General features: G+C 51.3%; 3 protein-coding genes and 1 non-coding gene across 4 annotated transcripts; all 4 read left to right on the top strand.

Annotated features, from left to right (window-relative positions):
• Window positions 1–228: 228 nt before the first annotated feature.
• V8C40DRAFT_255169 (uncharacterized protein) lies at window positions 229–5,931 on the top strand. Its single transcript, XM_083217989.1, has 3 exons — window positions 229–721; window positions 778–5,187; window positions 5,244–5,931. Exons 1-3 carry the CDS (start codon window positions 305–307, stop codon window positions 5,802–5,804), a joined length of 5,388 nt encoding a protein of 1,795 aa, XP_083068881.1. The 5' UTR covers window positions 229–304; the 3' UTR covers window positions 5,805–5,931.
• Window positions 5,932–7,724: 1,793 nt separating this feature from the next.
• On the top strand, window positions 7,725–11,102 carry V8C40DRAFT_255164 (transcription factor domain-containing protein). The gene is made up of 8 exons (XM_083217988.1): window positions 7,725–7,865; window positions 8,040–8,530; window positions 8,595–8,783; window positions 8,841–8,976; window positions 9,037–9,488; window positions 9,550–10,105; window positions 10,161–10,270; window positions 10,343–11,102. The coding sequence occupies exons 1-8, from the start codon at window positions 7,836–7,838 to the stop codon at window positions 10,809–10,811; spliced, it is 2,433 nt and encodes an 810-aa protein (XP_083068880.1). The 5' UTR covers window positions 7,725–7,835; the 3' UTR covers window positions 10,812–11,102.
• Window positions 11,103–11,276: 174 nt separating this feature from the next.
• Window positions 11,277–11,356, top strand: V8C40DRAFT_t189. Its single transcript has one exon. It is a non-coding gene; the product is annotated as a tRNA-Glu (tRNA).
• Window positions 11,357–12,344: 988 nt separating this feature from the next.
• On the top strand, window positions 12,345–15,888 carry V8C40DRAFT_255163 (microtubule associated protein-domain-containing protein). Its single transcript, XM_083217987.1, has 3 exons — window positions 12,345–12,965; window positions 13,059–13,323; window positions 13,389–15,888. Exons 1-3 carry the CDS (start codon window positions 12,855–12,857, stop codon window positions 15,278–15,280), a joined length of 2,268 nt encoding a protein of 755 aa, XP_083068879.1. The 5' UTR covers window positions 12,345–12,854; the 3' UTR covers window positions 15,281–15,888.
• The last annotated feature ends 728 nt before the right edge of the window (window positions 15,889–16,616 follow it).

Below are 16,616 nucleotides of genomic sequence, written 5' to 3'. Positions count from 1 at the left end.
GTGAATGGAATTGGCTGTAGCGGCTTAACAGCGGCCCCAACAGTGGCTCCCCAGCACCTGTCAGCCGGGAACCTGCGCTAAACCTCGCAACCGGCTGAGCTGTGGCTTGAAAGGCGGGAGTGGATCCGGAACAATTCCCAGGCCCACACCGCCTGCCTTATCGCCACGCTACTCTTATCGGTGTCCCGCCAGGGAAAAAAAATTCGAGAATCAAAGTTGAAGCTCCAGATTTGTTTTTGAAGCCAAAGTCGTCCATGCTAAAGGCTGTGTTTCTGCCTTTGCATCTTGCGGCCGAACCACCACGATGAGCACCCTTAAGAGGAAGGATGCCCCTGGTGGCAATCCTCCTTCCAAATCGGCCAAAAACTTCAAAGAAGCTCGACCGTCGAAAAAAGAGGCACCGGCCAAAGATGCGAAGCCCGCGGCCAAGGCGCATCGCAAGTCGGACGGTGCGACAGAGGAGCGCGCAAAGGCTCCAATTATCTCTGTCTTGAAGGATGACGAACCTATGTTCTCTCGTGGAGGCGGCAGTGTCCTCACACCTCTCGAGCAGAAGAAGATTCAGATGGAAGCCAAGGCCGACGCCATTCGAGAGGAAGAATTCGAGACCGGCGCCAAGTCACAGAAGAAGAAGGCGAAAAAGTCGACAGTAAAGGGCGACAAGAAGACAGATAAAAAAGCAGAGGAGGATACAATCAAGATTGAGAGTTTGAACTTCAAGGTATAGCTACTACGTGAACAATTGGTCGTGGGAACTTGGGCTAATGGATGCTACAGAGACTGGTCAAGGGATCGCTGGTTCTCGGACAGGTGACTCGAATCAGCAACCTCAGCCTCGAGGTGTCATTACCGAACAACCTCATTGGCCATGCCTCCATCGTCGCCATTTCAGCCCAATTGACAAACAGACTTCAAGGTGGCGCTGAAAAGGAGGGCGAGAGCGATGAGGAGGAATCGTCCGACGAAAACGATGTCAACTTGAAAACCATGTTCAAGGTTGGACAATATGTGAGAGCATATGTGGTCTCAACCATGGATGGTGCCGCTGGAGGAAAGGGAAAGAGAAAGATTGAGCTGTCTCTGCGACCTAGCGAAGCTAACACTGGTCTGGAAAAGGACGATGTTGTAACCAACAGCACCGTCATGGCCTCCGTTGTCAGTGTCGAGGAACGCGGCTGCGTTATGGATCTCGGAATCCCAAATCTAAACGGTTTCCTGCCCAACAGCGAGATTGATCCCCTCATTGACCAAGAGAGGCTTCAGCCTGGCGCAGTCTTCCTCTGCCAAGTCACAGGCAAGAACTCCAACAAGATCGCCCAGCTTTCCTTGAAGCAAGACAAGTTGGGAAGCACCAAAGCTTTCCCTGCCGATGCTACCACGATCAACACATATCTCCCCGGTACCATTGTTAGCGTTCTTGTTTCGGACAACGAAGGTAGAGGTCTAGCTGGAAAGATTATGGGAACTGTCGATGCCACTGCCGATCTGATCCACTCGGGCATCGGGCCAAACGATGTTGACCTTAAAGCCAAGTATAAGATCGGATCCAAGGTTAAAGCGAGAATTATTTGCAACTTCCCAACGGCTAAGGACCCGAAGTTGGGCATTTCCCTGCTGCCTCACATTTTGTCTCTGACACAGAAACACCAAGATGGCAATGAGAAGCGACGACCAATGGAGGTGATGCCTATCTCGTCTTTTGTTGAAAAGTGCACAGTCCGTCACGTCGAGCCTGATATTGGTCTCTTCGTCGATACTGGCATTGCCGGTCTGGGTGGATTTGTCCACATTTCTCGAGTCAAGGATGGAAAAGTCGACGCCCTCTACGAATCAAGCGGGCCTTTCAAGATTGGGACCGTCCACCGCGGCCGAGTTGTTGGCTACAATGAGATGGATGGTCTCTTCAGCATCTCATTTGCGAAAACCCTTCTTGAGCAACAATACATCCGCCTCGAAGACATTCCCATCGGCTCTGTGATCAATGGCGAAATTGAGAAGTTGGTCATCAAGGAGCAAGGTGTTACAGGGCTCATCATCAAGATTGCCGATGGCATCAGTGGATTTGTTACCGAGACTCACTTGTCCGATATCCGTCTTCAGCACCCCGAGAAGAAGTTCCGTGAAGGCATGAAGGTCAAGGCTCGTGTGCTCTCTGCCAACTTTGCCAAGAGGCAAATGCGTCTCACACTCAAGAAGACGCTGGTCAATTCGGAGGCACCCACCATCAAGTCTTATGATGATGTCAAGATCGGAATGCAGACACTTGGAACGATTGTCAAGGTACAGCAGAATGGCGCTCATATTCAGTTCTACGGACGGCTAAAGGGATTCCTTCCGGTGTCGGAAATGAGTGAAGCATACATTCGTGATCCTATGGAGCACTTCCGAGCCGGACAGGTCGTTAGCGTGCATGCTCTTGAGGTTGATCCTGAAGCCAGAAGACTCATTGTGTCTTGCAAAGACCCGGGCGCATTCGGACTAGAGAAGCAAACCGCTCTCAAGAACCTGAAGCTGGGCGATATTGTATCGGCCAAGGTGACTCAAAAGACTGAGGATCAAATTTTCGTGGAGCTTGTCGACAGTCAACTGAAGGCCATTCTACCAGTCGGCCACCTTACCGACAAATCATCCTCAAAGAACCAGTATGCCTGGAAGCGAATCTCAGCTGGACAGACTCTGTCTAACCTCATGGTTCTCGAGAAGAACGAGAACCGACGAGCCATTACCCTCACCCAAAAACCCAGCTTGGTCAAGGCTTCACAGGATAACAACCTTCTCAAGAGCTTCTACGATGCGAAAGTGGGCGCCGTCGTCCAGGGCTTTGTACGAAACATTACGGTTACAGCTGTGTTTGTTCAATTCGCCGGAAGTCTCAACGCACTGCTGCCAAGGGGAAAACTGTCGGCCGAGGCTCAATCACAGCCTGACTTTGGCCTACGCAAGTTCGAGTCTATTGAAGTGAGAATCATCTCGACCATTCCGGATCTGAAGCGCATTTTGGTTGCACCCGCCGACTCACCTGTGCCCGAGGCTGCGACCAGCAAGCCTAAAGCTTCTAACAAGGCCCCGGCCCCAGAAGACGGCCTTACTTTTGGCAGCACAGCCCAGGCCAGAGTCACATCCATCAAAGACACTCAGCTGAACGTCCAGTTGGTGGATAGTGAGATTCAGGGCCGCATTGATGTTTCTCAGATTTTCGACAAATGGGAGGACATTGTCGACCCCAAGGATCCTCTTGACAAGTTCAACAAGAAGCAGATTCTCCGTGTCAAGATTCTTGGAGTCCATGACGCCAAAGACCATCGCTTCTTGCCCTTTTCTCACAGATCTGCTCATTCAGTCATGGAACTCACCACCAAGCCCAGCGATCTGAGCAGCGAAGCCCCCAAGCCGATCTCTTTCGACGACCTGAAAGTTGGTGATTCTCACATTGCCTTTGTCAACAATGTTACGTCTCAGTATCTCTGGGTCAATCTTTCTCCCAATGTTCGCGGCCGCATTTCCATCATGGAGGCCTCGGATGACCTGTCTCTGCTAAACGACCTGGAAGCCAACTTCCCAATCGGATCGGCTCTCAAAGCAAGAGTGACATCAGTTGACGCTAAAAACAACCGTCTTGATCTGTCTGCTCGATCACCCAATGCTTCCGAGGCCATTACTTGGGCTTCGCTGAAGCAGAATATGATCCTGCCCGGCAAGATTACCAAGGTCAACGAACGACAAGTCCTCGTGAAGCTGAGTGAAACCGTCTCTGGTCCGGTCCATCTTCCCGATATGGTAGATGACTATGGCAGCGTCGACACACTCAAATACAAGAAGGGTGACATTGTCCGTGTTTCGATTGTTGATGTCGACCCCAGCAACAAGAGAATCCGCCTTTCTATGCGACCCTCGCGAATCATGAGCTCTACGCTGCCTGTTGCAGACAAGGAGATTAGCAAAATTTCACAGCTTGCCACGGGTGATATTGTCCGAGGATTCGTCAAGAATGTTGCCGACAAGGGTCTCTTTGTCTTGCTCGGAGGCCAAGTGACTGCCTTTGTCAAGATCTCTAACCTTTCTGACCGATTCTTGAAAGAGTGGAAGGACAGCTTCCAGATTGATCAGCTGGTAAAGGGTCGTGTCATCTCTCTCGATGCCGCCACAGGCCAGCTCGAGCTCAGTCTGAAGTCTTCCGTTGTAGATGAGGATTACACTCCCCCCATCGGCTATAATGACATTAAGGAGGGCCAGATTGTCACTGGTGTTGTCCGCAAGGTTGAGGAGTTTGGTGCTTTCATCCTTATTGACAACTCGGCCAACGTGAGCGGTCTCTGCCACCGAAGCCAAATGGCTGACAATGCCGTAAAGGATGCCACAAAACTATACAAGGAGGGCGACAAGGTGAAAGCCAGGGTTTTGGAGGTTGATGTCACCAAGAGGAAAATCAGCTTCGGCCTGAAGCCGTCTTTCTTCGAAGATGAGGACACTGACATGGATTCTGATTCTGAGGCCGGTGCAGCGCTCGATGGCGAGGATGACGATGACGAGGAAGGCATGGATCTGGATGAGGAGGCCTTGTTGAAGATTCTCGGCACAGACAACCAGGGCGGCTCTGACGATGAGAATGAGGACGAAGATGAAGATGAAGATGGGGAGGAGGAGGCAGGTGAGGATAGCGACGAAGAGATGGAGGACGCTGCCGCTACCAAGAAGACTGGTGGCCTGGGTGGAGGTAAAAAGTCAACATGGTCGACCGATCCATTTGACGAGTCAGGTTCAGAATCAGAAAATGATTCTCAAGCCGAGCAGGCCGACAAGAAGAAGAAGCGGAAGAAGAAGGGCGAGGCTCAGGTCGACCGAACGGCCGAGCTCGATGCCCACGGCCCTCAGACATCCAGCGACTACGAGCGACTGCTCTTGGGTCAGCCAGACTCATCTGAGCTGTGGATTGCATACATGGCTTTCCAGATGCAGGTCAGCGAGCTGCCCAAGGCACGTGAGATCGCTGAGAGAGCCATCAAGAGCATCAACATTCGGGAGGAAACCGAGAAGCTCAACGTCTGGGTTGCCTATCTCAACTTGGAGGTGGCCTACGGCAGCAAGCAAACGGTTGAAGACGTATTCAAGCGAGCCTGCCAGTACAATGACGAGCAGGAAGTGTATGAGCGACTGGCTAGTATCTACATCCAGTCGGAGAAGCTCAAGGTAAGAATTGCTGTCCCCCTTGCTTATCAATGAAAATCTACTAATTTCTCTTACAGGAAGCGGATGAGCTGTTTGAGGCCATGCTGAAGAAGTTCGGTGCCAAGGCGCCCAGCGTCTGGACCAACTACGCACACTTTTTGCACGTCACCAAGAACGAGCCGGCTCGTGCCCGAGCTCTCCTCCCGAGAGCCACCCAGCAACTGGACAGCCACAACGGCCAGAACATTGTCAGCCGATTCGCTGCCCTCGAGTTCCGCTCGCCCAACGGCGAGCCCGAGCGCGGCCGGACCATGTTCGAGGGCCTGCTCGCCGCCTTCCCCAAGAAGGGCGATCTCTGGAACCAGCTGCTCGACCTCGAAATCGGCATCGCCAGCTCCAGCGCCGACTACACCGCCGTGAGGGACGTGTTTGAGCGGAGAACGAGAGTCAAGGGCCTGAAGCCACAGCAGGCAGAGAAGTGGTTCCGCAGATGGGCCGCTTGGGAGGAGAAGCTGGATGCCAAGGGCAAGGACAAGGTCATGGCCAAGGCGCAGGAGTGGGCATCTGGATTCAAGTCTAGAAAGGAGGCCGAGGCTGCTGCGGCTGCGGCGGCAGAGGATGAGGAGATGGAGGAGTAGATTAGAAAGGGGGAGAGGAATAATGTGAGGATATGTTAAAAAATGGGCGGCCCCTTGTCAGGCTGGGCGTTTGGTAAATATTTAGTTTAAAAAATGCATATATTTTTCGTGTTTGGTTGAATCAGACGATTTTTTCGGATGTCGGTGCGGATTCGATGGAGCGTCGGTGACTGCGTGGGACTTTTATCGGCTCGAGTGCAAGTGAATTTGACAACGTTACATTGAAATTAAGCATATTTTTTCTCTCCTCGTTGTTCATTTCAATTTTTTGAGGACAAATTCAACTTGTCCATTATTTGCGAGGAATCGTAGCGAGTCTCTTGTTTGCTGGTTGCTGCTAAAGTGAAGATGGGAGAGCATTCAATGGCGGGTTATCGGCCGATAGCACCGAAAGTCGCGGCGAGTTCGCCGAGGCTCCGGGCGAGCTTGCGGGCTGTCGGTGTAGCTCCTTTACACGAGTCGCATTCGCACTACTTAAATTGTATCCAATTGATAACTCGATAGTAGATAACATTTGGTTAAGGAACGTATATGACGCCTTTTATATATTTCCGTAGCTAATATGAAGGCGTCGGTCGGTGGAGGCTGCTGATCCGATCTACCACTTGGAGTGGCTGCTTATCATGTCCCAAGATGTTCTGGCACACAGTGAACTTCTACTAAGTTAAGCTTTCAAGTCAGTAACACATGAGCTGCCATGAAGAAAAGGTATGGATGGCATGATATAATCGTAAAAGTACTCGGGTCCGTGTTCCGCCGAGGAGTTCCATTATGTCTTATCAGTATCGACGAAACATGCGATGGACGACGCACTTTAAGCTCCGAGACACTGTCTAAGCGTCTCCGTGAGACATATCGCACAGGATCCGAGACTAAAGCTCGGCAGTTAGTTTATGTATCCGACGAGGTGGTACAGGCGTCACGGTGCTAAGAGCTCATGGTTACCGATTAGGGTTCGTACATGGGAGGTCATTCGCTGGAGGGGGAGATGGTGTGCGATGCTTGGCGAAGATGCATAAGGATTACATCAGGAATGGAGATGGTAGCGATGTGGCTTGCAATCTGTTGGATGGATACTGGTAACACTGGGTGTGATTATGATAACCATGAGGGGGGAAGCTAGAGTTGAGTCAGATCTGAACTGGCTTGTCTGGGAGTGTGTAGTTTATGTAAGTGTCACGGAGATCGGAATTGTCTTTGGTTGAGTGTGTACGAGTATATGATATATGCACCCCATTACTGTACCAGAACTACGAACACCACATCAATATAACGGAGATTGGATAAAACAAATCAGCCAGAATTCCGGTAGAAAAGCAGCAAATAATAAATGCAAGATTAGAATTTCGCCGCGAATGCCGCCAGTCAACCGGACGTCGGCATTGTCGCCATTCGAATTAACGGTGACGCGTTTTTGAAGGGTCAAGATCTGCTGCAAAGGTACCTCCGAAAGGCCGCGCAGGCGGTACCTCCGCCGTCAAAAGTGGCCGAGACGCCAGCGAAACGGCAGCGGGAGCTCACCGAGGAGCCGCCCGAGGGTACACCGGCTGCTTGTACCTCGAGCTCCTCAACTCCTTCAGGACTGTCCAGTGAAGGAAGCCCCCCCGAAGTTGTCAGTCAGGCTTGGTATCACGCGAGTTCCCCCTTCTATGGCACAGTACATTGCTTTCCACTGTCATCCGCCGCAAAATCAGCAGTACCAGGCAGTACCGCCCAAATGCAAGAATCACGACCGGAAAAGACGTAATTACTGGCTGGTCTGATAGGGCCAGTGGGCGATCGCGCAATGGGTCATGGGCAAAAAACGTCTTGGAGGCGCCCGAGCACGTCACCCGCACTAGCGCCCATCGGTCCCTCGGGCAGGGCTCAAGGGCCCCAAACTCTGGACGGCCGGCTGGTCGCCTGGCGATTTCTGGCTTTGCCTTCTTTTCACATCTTCGAGTGCTGGGTTTCTAGCATCGCTGGTGTTGGGCTGGACTGCTGGATTTTTTTGCGATTTTTTGGTGGCCCTGGTTGTGCGAATCTGCAACGATGGGCTGTCGGGTGTGCAGAGCGCGCAAGGTGAGTCTAAAACTGCCTGCTATTTGCTACTACTACAGCTACCTACTACTGCTGCTATTCTCCCGGCCTTACCAAGCTTGGCCCACTTCAACTCTTCTCTCTTCCATCCAGCTCCTCATATCATATCATATTATACTACCTTGTACAGCCTCTCACTTCTTTTCTTTTACGCAGGTCAAATGCGATGGCAGGCCAAACGGATGTCGCAACTGCGAGCGCCTCCAGCTCGACTGCGTCGGCGACAATGGCCTCGCCGCCGGCCGAGCCACGCCCATGTCCCTAAGGAAGATCCGCACCTATCGCTCATGTAAGAGCTGTCGCCTCTCCAAGACCAAATGCAACGGCGACCGCCCGAAGTGCTCGCGATGCACCGCCAAGAAGACCGAGTGCGTCTACGACGGCGGTTCGGCCCCGCGATGGGCGCGAAACCTCGACCGCGGATCCAGGACGGCGTCGACTGAAGGTAGCCGCAGCAAGTCGCGGGAGCTCGCTATTGCCATGCTCGAGGCCAGCGACGAGGCCGATGCTCAGGACGACACACCCATGACGAGTATTGGCTCTGCTGAGCCGCTGAAGCTGGGCGAGATCTCAGGGTCGAAGAAGCCCCTTGGCAGTGCTCAGAGCGTTGCGTCTATCGAGCCGTCAGGTTCCGATATATTGTCATGGTATGTATTTGGTTTGGTGGCATGATTTGATGCTACAGTCTCCTGCTCACACACGATTCTCCAGGCTTGTCTCACCGAGTCTCCCTACTGGTCGTAACCTGCGCCGTGTAGTAGAGCAATACTTTGCCAATGTCCATCCCATCCGATGCTTTGCCTTTGTTCACAAGCCATCCTTTATGCGCCAGCTTGACAAGGGCTTCACTAGCGATGACGAGTCGGCACTGTTGCACATTATATGCGCCCACGGAGCAAAGTGAGTGGACATTTATCTTATGGGGAGTGTTGTAACATACTAACATGCTGTGAATAGATTCTACGTCTTGAACCAAAACGAGCACCACACCTCTGCGTCTAGCTTTATCCGCCTTGCCGGCAATGAGTGGGCCAAGAGAGCAGAGTTTCTCATCTTGACCAACTTTGGAAAGATATCCGTCCAAAGACTCATGGTAAGCTAACCCAGCCTTACAAGTTCTCAACCATAGTGATTATTGCTCACCATTTCCAAGGTTGCTATACTGCTTCATGACTTTCACTTCCGACTGGGAGAATACTCCCACGCCTTGATGCTCAGCGGCCTTGCCGTTCGCATGGCCCACGCTCTTAAAATCAATGTCGAAGCATCCCCCGACGTTCTCTGTACCGATTCCAGCGAATCTGCTCCCTCGGTCGTCACTAGGGAGAGTCGTCGCAGACTCATGTGGGCGTGCTATGTCCTCGATGCGTGGGCTGGTAGTGGCATCGATCAACTTACTCTTCTCCGCGAAAACGATATCAAGATCCAACTGCCTTGCAACGAGAGAAATTTCGGTCTGCGAATAGCATCAGTGACAGAAACACTCGGTGTGGGGCATGTCCTCCAGTTCCTGCCGCCCTCTGTGGTGCCGAGAAAGCCATCAGCAAACATGGGCATCATGGCATACTACATCCGTGTTGTGGCGCTCTGGAAACGAATTGTGAGGTATGGACTTTTTCATCTTGCTAACAGTTGTTCTTTGGCCGTGTTTTAATTCATATCACAGATATGTAAACCAGCTAGACTCCAATCCTCCCCCTTGGCTCCCCGAATCGCCGTTTGCTGCCCTCGACGCCGATCTTCGTCTATGGCAGCGAGAACTTCCGGAATTTGTCGAATACTCCATGGAAACTATTTATGCACGATTGGATTCAAATCAACTGGGGGCATTGGTCTTGATACACTGTACATATCACCACAACTACTTGGAGCTATACAAGCTGTCTATGCCCGATCTATTCAAGCTTCCAAAACCTCTGGTTGTTCCGCCGGAGCACCACGAATTTCTTCAATCCGCACAGGCCAACTGCTATCATCATGCGCAGCAGATAGCCGACATCTTGGCTGAGGCTGCCGATCACGGGGCGAATCTTTTATCCGACAGCCTGCTTCCCTACTTTGTATATGATAGCAGCAGGGTGATGCTGTACTACGTTGCGCGTTTGCTCGATCCGAACAGGCCCGATGCCCAGTCAAAACTGGGCGATGCCATCAACGCTGTTGAGAGCAACCGTCGGGTTCTCCGGATGATGTCTGCCCTGTTTCCGATTGCGCAGTCACTTGTGAGCTTCCAGAAATGTTTCTCGATTAATCGTCTCCTGCTAACTGTATCTATAGTCAAATACAATTGATAGATGGCTGACCAAGATTCGGCAAACGTCTAATCGAGATGATCTCGTGAGCAGGATACTGTCGGAAGCCCGCTCCGAAACTCAGGAGGGTGAAAAGTCAGTATATATCGGGCCGTCGGGTCGTTTGCCGTTTCTATTGTACGCTTGGCTAACAACCATATCTTACAGATCTACACCTGTGTCGGTCAGTCCCGTACAGGGCACTCCAGAGTTCATGCTTCCGTCTATTTCTCTTCATTCGCTTGCACGGACGGGTATTGCAACAAGGCGAGCCGCTGATCGTGCAAGTGGCGTTCGGGGACTAAGCTGGTCTGCCGAAAGTCCGAGCTCTGGTACGTGGGATCGGAACAATGCAGCGCAGCAGCTTGTTGGCCTCAGTCAGGACGGCCTAGCTTCATCACGATCCGGTCTTCAACACGAACAGCCGGTACCCACGGCACTGCCGCAACCACCGCCAGTCCAAGCCAAGTGGGGTGGCCCGATTCAGCCAATGTTTGAGGCACTCGATCTTGACGACTTGCAAAACTTTTTATCATGGGACATGTATGGTATTATGGATATGGGCGACCCTATTCCCGACGACGGAGCGGACGAGATTGGGATGCGGTCGTGGTCTGGGTCGAGTGATGCGATATAATGGGATTGTGTTGGGGTCTATTCTTTTGGGTATGGGATTAATTACGGATAAGATACCTCTGGGCATTCGTTTTGGTTCGTTACACACGACTAGACTAGTAGTCGCTTTACATAGGGCAGGCATACAGGTCCTGGTGGAGTTTTGGGTTGGGTTGGATCGCTTCATCGCCAATAGCGCCGGCCCGTCGCTCGGGTGATCGGCTTTGATCAAGAATTGCTCTACTCTTTTAACTATGTCTGTCGAATTGCTGTATTAGCCGTCTTACTGATGACAAGTTTGGAGAATGTGCCCTCACATCTATAAATCAGATGTCAAGCAGCGTCAGAGCACAGCAGCCTCGGGTTGTCGTTGTGGATGCTTACACTAAGGTAGAGGAAGACATCAGTTAGCTTGATGTCTTCCGCACTTAGCGTGAGGGGTACAGCTTACAGACATCAATTACGCTCAGACATTTCAAGAAACATATCCGATATGGTGTAGTGGCTAACATCGCTCGCTCTCATTACTGATCCGAGCAGCCCTGGGTTCGATTCCCAGTATCGGAGTGATATTTCTCTTTTTGTGTTTTTTTGCTTGAATCAGTTTATTATTGTTTATCATGATGTATGGATACAATGACGCATTTCATATTTTTGTTTGTCGTACTTGTCAACATGCATGTTTTTTATAATGCAATGCTTGGTAAGAGTGAGCACTAAGAAGTGAATTAATTAATTGGCCAGGTCAACAACTCCATGACCACGGACAGCCCCATGTTTACCTGCAAGACAGAGGAGCATTCAGCCTGGTAACACAGTCACACAGATCCACCAGCTGATGGGCAACGGGATCTTTGTGGGACAGACACCAGGCTAAAGGATCTTGGAGCGGGATCCAAACAAATGGGCTTTTGAGACAAGGCCAGCAGCGGGCATCCCCGCTACGCACTGCATGGGGCCTTGTCTTGGGCCTGTGCCCAGTAAAAGCTCCGTATGCATGTAAACAAAGAGGAAGAGGCATCGGGATGCTTTGCATGAGTCTAATGCGGTAGCACGCGAGCTAACGAAATCTGCATGTTGCAAATAAACACAGACCTGCTTGATGACGGGATGGATTGAAGAAACAGAGAAGCAGACAGAAGTTGTTGATAGTCTGTGTGTGCTGTGCGTTCTGTTCGCCGATGAGAATGCAGACTCTATGCAGACTCCAGACGGATTCTTCTACAACATGCATTAACTATCTATATACCAAGAATAAGAGATCAACTGATCATCAGTATCCCCTGTAAATACTTCTCCTCAATATCCATCTGAGCTGTAAATAGTAGCTGGAGGTAACCATCGGATCGGACACAGCCATAAGACGATACGATACGATACATAAGGCGGGGTGTCTGAAACGGCCACTCAAACGGCGCCGCCCGCCTGCAGGGCGCCTGGAAAAGGCAATTGGCCGTCGCCATGGCAACGTATAGGCGGCTAAACAGTGGAGTTGCCCCCCAACAACCCATGTTGCCATGATGCCATTATGCCTTGCCTACACTTATTTTTTCATGCAAAAGGTGTCTCACAGCGCTGCATGTTTTCGACAAATTCAATTCCTTTCTTCTTCCTCTTCTTCAACCTGAGCAGCTTCGGCCCAAGGCGAGCTTTTGAGTAGGCGCCAACTCTCGTTATTATTTTTTTACATGCATTGAAGAAGTCGAGTATTTGTTTACTCCTTTTATTTTCTTTCGATACAGAATTTCGATTGCCGCCCGATTGGTCTAGCTATCAGCCTCGCCTCTTGTTCTGCATCGGTAATAAACACATCATTGATTTTGACACCCCGGCTTTCAGCTGCCCACTTGCACTGCACTGCCCCTGCGTCATCAATCGGCGAACCCCGCGCGCGCTGTTCAAGGTCTTTTACCAACCACGGACTTTTTGCGACAAACTTGCCTGGCGGTTTTTATCCCAACCAACCGCCACCACTCAACGAGGCTTGGGGACTCTTCCAGCCGTCTCTAACAGAACATACTTAGCAGCGCTTTGAGTCGCCTTGGGGTGGCTGATTCGGTTCGCCATGGACACCAGCTACCTCTCCAAGCAGGTCAACAACAGCATTGGCCAGCTGCACAGCTTGTTCGACGACATTGGTGTGCCGGATCATGAGCGCGAAGCTCGAGAAGCCGAGGTACGATGGCTTCCCCCATTGCTTTTCCTTTTGCAATTGAAGAGGAGAAGTCGCTTGGTTTGCGCAATGATGCTGACGTGAATTGCGACGTAGCTGTTCCAGGCTCTGTCAGAAGCACTTAACAACCATTTGCGCTTGGTGACGTCGGAGAAGAAGCAGATGATTGATGAGTGCAAGAAGGTTGTCATTGAGATTAGACAGATGGAGGCCTCTTTGGATGACTCTAGACCTCGAAGGAAGAATTCGAATGGCGAGAGCATCAAGATTACCTATCCTCTGATGGAATGCTTGGAGACGCTCAAGGAGAAGCATAGCAAGGTACAGAGGCTACGTCAGGAGCGGGTTGACCATGTACAGAGTGAGTTTATGCCTGTCTACAACATTATTGAGATTTAGAGGCGCATGGCTGACCATTTTTCGCAGAGCTTGTTGAGGCCCTCGAGTCTTACTCGTCACACCTAGAGCCTTCGTTTGTCAAGGTTCCCCTACCGTCTACAGAGCCCAACGCATCCATTCCTCTCAACTTTGACCTGTCACCGTCCTACATGGACCGCCTAGACGCAGAGTTTACGCGAGTGTATGAAGAGTATACTCGCCGGCTCGCGACGGTGGAAACCCTGGGCGACGAAATCATCCAGCTCTGGGCCGAGCTTGGCACTCCTCAGGCCCAGCAGGACACAGCCATCATCAAGTACTACCGCGAAGCCCCTGAGCAGCTCGGCCTCCACCAGGAAGACATTCAGATTTTGCAGGGCAAGCACGACAAGCTGTCAGAAGAGAAGAGGAACCGCGAGAAGAAGTTGCAACAGCTCAGGAGTACCGTCGAAACGCTCTGGGAGAAGCTAGGCATTCCTGAAGAGGAGACCAAGGATTTCCTCAGCCAGAACAGGGGCTGTGGCATGCGACAGATTAACGAATTCGAAGACGAGCTTGAGCGGCTAAATGAAGTCAAGCGCCAGAACCTGCACATCTTCATCGAGGACGCGCGCGTCAAGCTTCAAGAGCTCTGGGATGCCCTGTACTTTTCGGAAGATGAGATGCTCGACTTTACACCCGCCTTTTCAGACGTTCACAGCGATGCGCTGCTAGAGGCGCACGAGCGCGAGGTTGCTCGGCTCGAGGCGCTTAAGGAACAGCGGGCCCCAATTCTGAGCCTGATTGAAAAGCACAAGGCTTTGATCAAGGACCGCGACGATCTCGTCGCCTCAAGCCAAGATGCGTCTCGCCTTATGCTGCGCGGACAGAAGGGCGAGAAGCGAGATCCCGGAAAGTTGCTTCGCGAGGAAAAGATGCGCAAGCGCGTTGCCAAGGAGCTCCCCAAGGTGACGGCCGAAGTGAAAAAGGCACTCGAGCAATGGGAGGAAGAATACGACCGACCCTTTTTGGTCTACGGCGAACCCTACGTCGACGAGGTAGAACTCGAAGATGCAAAGAAGCCTACCCAACGCTCCAGAACACCTGCTGGCCCTCCTCCAGCATCTGCCAGAAGCCTTCTCAAGTCGGCATCGGCGTCGACAATGAGGCCTGCTACTACCAGCAAGGTCTCGGCAGCTCCTCATACGTTGACGAGAACCCCCACGACGGGTAGCATCTATAACCTGGGCAACAAGTCTCAGCCAATGTTTTCAAAGTCTGACATACAGAGAAGCAACAGCAGCCCTACCAGAGGACCAGTGGCAAGAGTGCCCCTGTCCAAGATGAAAGATGGCAACAATTCACCAGAGCGGACCAAGCGGCCAATTGGAGGCTCAGTCAGAATTCCTCCGCCCAAGATGCGCGAGTTGAGATCTGTGGCCTCGTTGGAAACGCCATTGAATCCCTACAAATCTGTGGGTCTGAATCATAGCATTATCCGCGCGGTTGATCCCGAAGATGTTTACGATGACCGGACGCAGTCAGCCAAAAAGGGCCGACCCGACTCGAACATGTCTCATTCTCGACAGAACAGTTTCCTGGATGAGGACTACGAGGATCACTACTCATCCGTACGGGGAGTACCAGGATATCCTCGGCCATCAGCCAGACATCTCTCCAGCACATCCACAACCTCAACAGTGGTTACCGGTTCCGAGAACTGGGAGACGTATGATGACAATAGTGAGCCGGAGCTGGATACGTCAGATGCATACTTTGCCAAGCTCCGAGCTCTTCGGGGCAAGCGAACAGAACCCGAACAAGGCCATCGCCCAACAAGCAGTTCGGCAAAGCGCACACGTGGAGTTCCTGCAGCGCATGATGCGGCGCCCGTCACCACTGACCAGGACGGCAACCGGATAATATCTGGAAGCGAGTGGACAGACGAGAGTGCTTACTAGAAGTTGGCTTGATCGTTTATTTCCTTTGCTTGTGTTTGTCTGGCGACTTTGCTGTTAGCGAATCATGGCCCACGTTTGTGTGCTTTCACGGCTAATGGTGAAAAATGGTGTAAATGAGACATGTGTCCATGGTACTCGCTGCCTCGCCCTCTCTCATGATTTTTTTGGCAGCGAGACGATTTGAAGAGCTCATGAGGATGCGGGTCATCTACGAAGGGGCGTTTGGGAAGCCTTGTGTCTGTTCTGCAGGCAGACACTTGGCGCAGCGCCTGTTTGCTTCATTTCATTGTGGAATCTTTTTGTTTTGGTTCGTTTCTATTCTGTGTCATATATTTGTGCATTGGCCTTTTTGTGCCGTAGTTCCTCTTCCTGTCTCCTTTGTTGCTTCGATATCACGGGCTGGGGGTTAATGGGAAGGACTTTAAGGAGAGGACATGGGACTGAAGAGGCGAAAAAAGGGAGGGACTGGCGTTTGCATCTTGTTTGCTTTTTTGGTTTTCGTTTGTACTTGGTATCGGATAGCTTTGGTTGACTAAGGGAGGCCGCTGTGCTTGTTTTTCTTTTTTCTGTATTTTAGCAGCATGGAAATGTTTGAATTACTTCTAAAACTTTGAGGCTTCCATGTAGAAGCTGCATGTCTTGGTGAAATCTGAACTCCATGTGGTCAATGTTGAGTCTACATCGATTGCTGTCTTATCTGATAAGCGGGCATGAGACAGCTCTCAGGTGATGCTTGTGCCCAGTGCCCGGTTATAGAAGGTCGTTCCAGCGCATGCGCTCCTCTGCAAGGGGCCATTATAGTGGATGCGTGCACTGATCGCGTGGGTCAAATCTCTACCTAGCTCATCTTCCAGGGTCACATTCCGCCTACGAGAAACACGAAAGCACTTAACAGGCAGCACGCAGAGAAAAGTCGGGGCTGCCGGCAGATGGAGGCCCGAAGTTCCGCGTTGAAGAAAAAAAGCGCTGAACAAAGAAGACTGGACCCTTCGTTTCGCAAGACCCCTGTCCCTGGGGACCATTTTGGCAGCCGTTGGGGTTTTTGAGGTAGGCTGACCCGAGGGTTTGGCTTTCTTTCTTTGGATCCTTCCACGTATTCGTTTTCGAGGTTTGCTGCTTTGTTTTTTGTTCTCCTATTTTTGTTGATTACTGTGTGTCTTCTTTTTCTTCTTCGGTCAATCTTTGCCTTTGTTTCTCGAACAACCTAAAGCTACACATCTCTATCGAACGCCGAATTCACTATTCCTTAGTATCCATTGATTGGAATGCCGCCTCGCAGACAAACATACGAAATCCCTACGAAAACGAAATAAAAGCAAGAAAAGAAAAAAGAAAC

The sequence above is a fragment of the Trichoderma camerunense genome, assembly GCF_050948025.1.
Source record: "Trichoderma camerunense strain CBS 138272 chromosome Unknown V8C40scaffold_20, whole genome shotgun sequence".
NCBI lineage: Eukaryota > Fungi > Ascomycota > Sordariomycetes > Hypocreales > Hypocreaceae > Trichoderma > Trichoderma camerunense.
The sequence above is the reverse complement of the archived record's forward strand: the minus strand, read 5'-3'. Positions and strand labels throughout refer to the sequence as shown.

Bases quoted from the DNA above. Each gene is read 5' to 3' on its own strand.
- V8C40DRAFT_255169 (XM_083217989.1), top strand. From the start codon at position 305: ATGAGCACCCTTAAGAGGAAGGATGCCCCTGGTGGCAATCCTCCTTCC. The intron at 722-777 runs GTATAGCTACTA...TGGATGCTACAG, and splicing joins TTGAGAGTTTGAACTTCAAG to AGACTGGTCAAGGGATCGCT. The intron at 5,188-5,243 runs GTAAGAATTGCT...TTTCTCTTACAG, and splicing joins TCCAGTCGGAGAAGCTCAAG to GAAGCGGATGAGCTGTTTGA.
- V8C40DRAFT_255164 (XM_083217988.1), top strand. From the start codon at position 7,836: ATGGGCTGTCGGGTGTGCAGAGCGCGCAAG. The intron at 8,531-8,594 runs GTATGTATTTGG...ACGATTCTCCAG, and splicing joins GGTTCCGATATATTGTCATG to GCTTGTCTCACCGAGTCTCC. The intron at 8,784-8,840 runs GTGAGTGGACAT...TGCTGTGAATAG, and splicing joins ATATGCGCCCACGGAGCAAA to ATTCTACGTCTTGAACCAAA.
- V8C40DRAFT_255163 (XM_083217987.1), top strand. From the start codon at position 12,855: ATGGACACCAGCTACCTCTCCAAGCAGGTCAACAACAGCATTGGCCAG. The intron at 12,966-13,058 runs GTACGATGGCTT...ATTGCGACGTAG, and splicing joins GCGAAGCTCGAGAAGCCGAG to CTGTTCCAGGCTCTGTCAGA. The intron at 13,324-13,388 runs GTGAGTTTATGC...CATTTTTCGCAG, and splicing joins GCGGGTTGACCATGTACAGA to AGCTTGTTGAGGCCCTCGAG.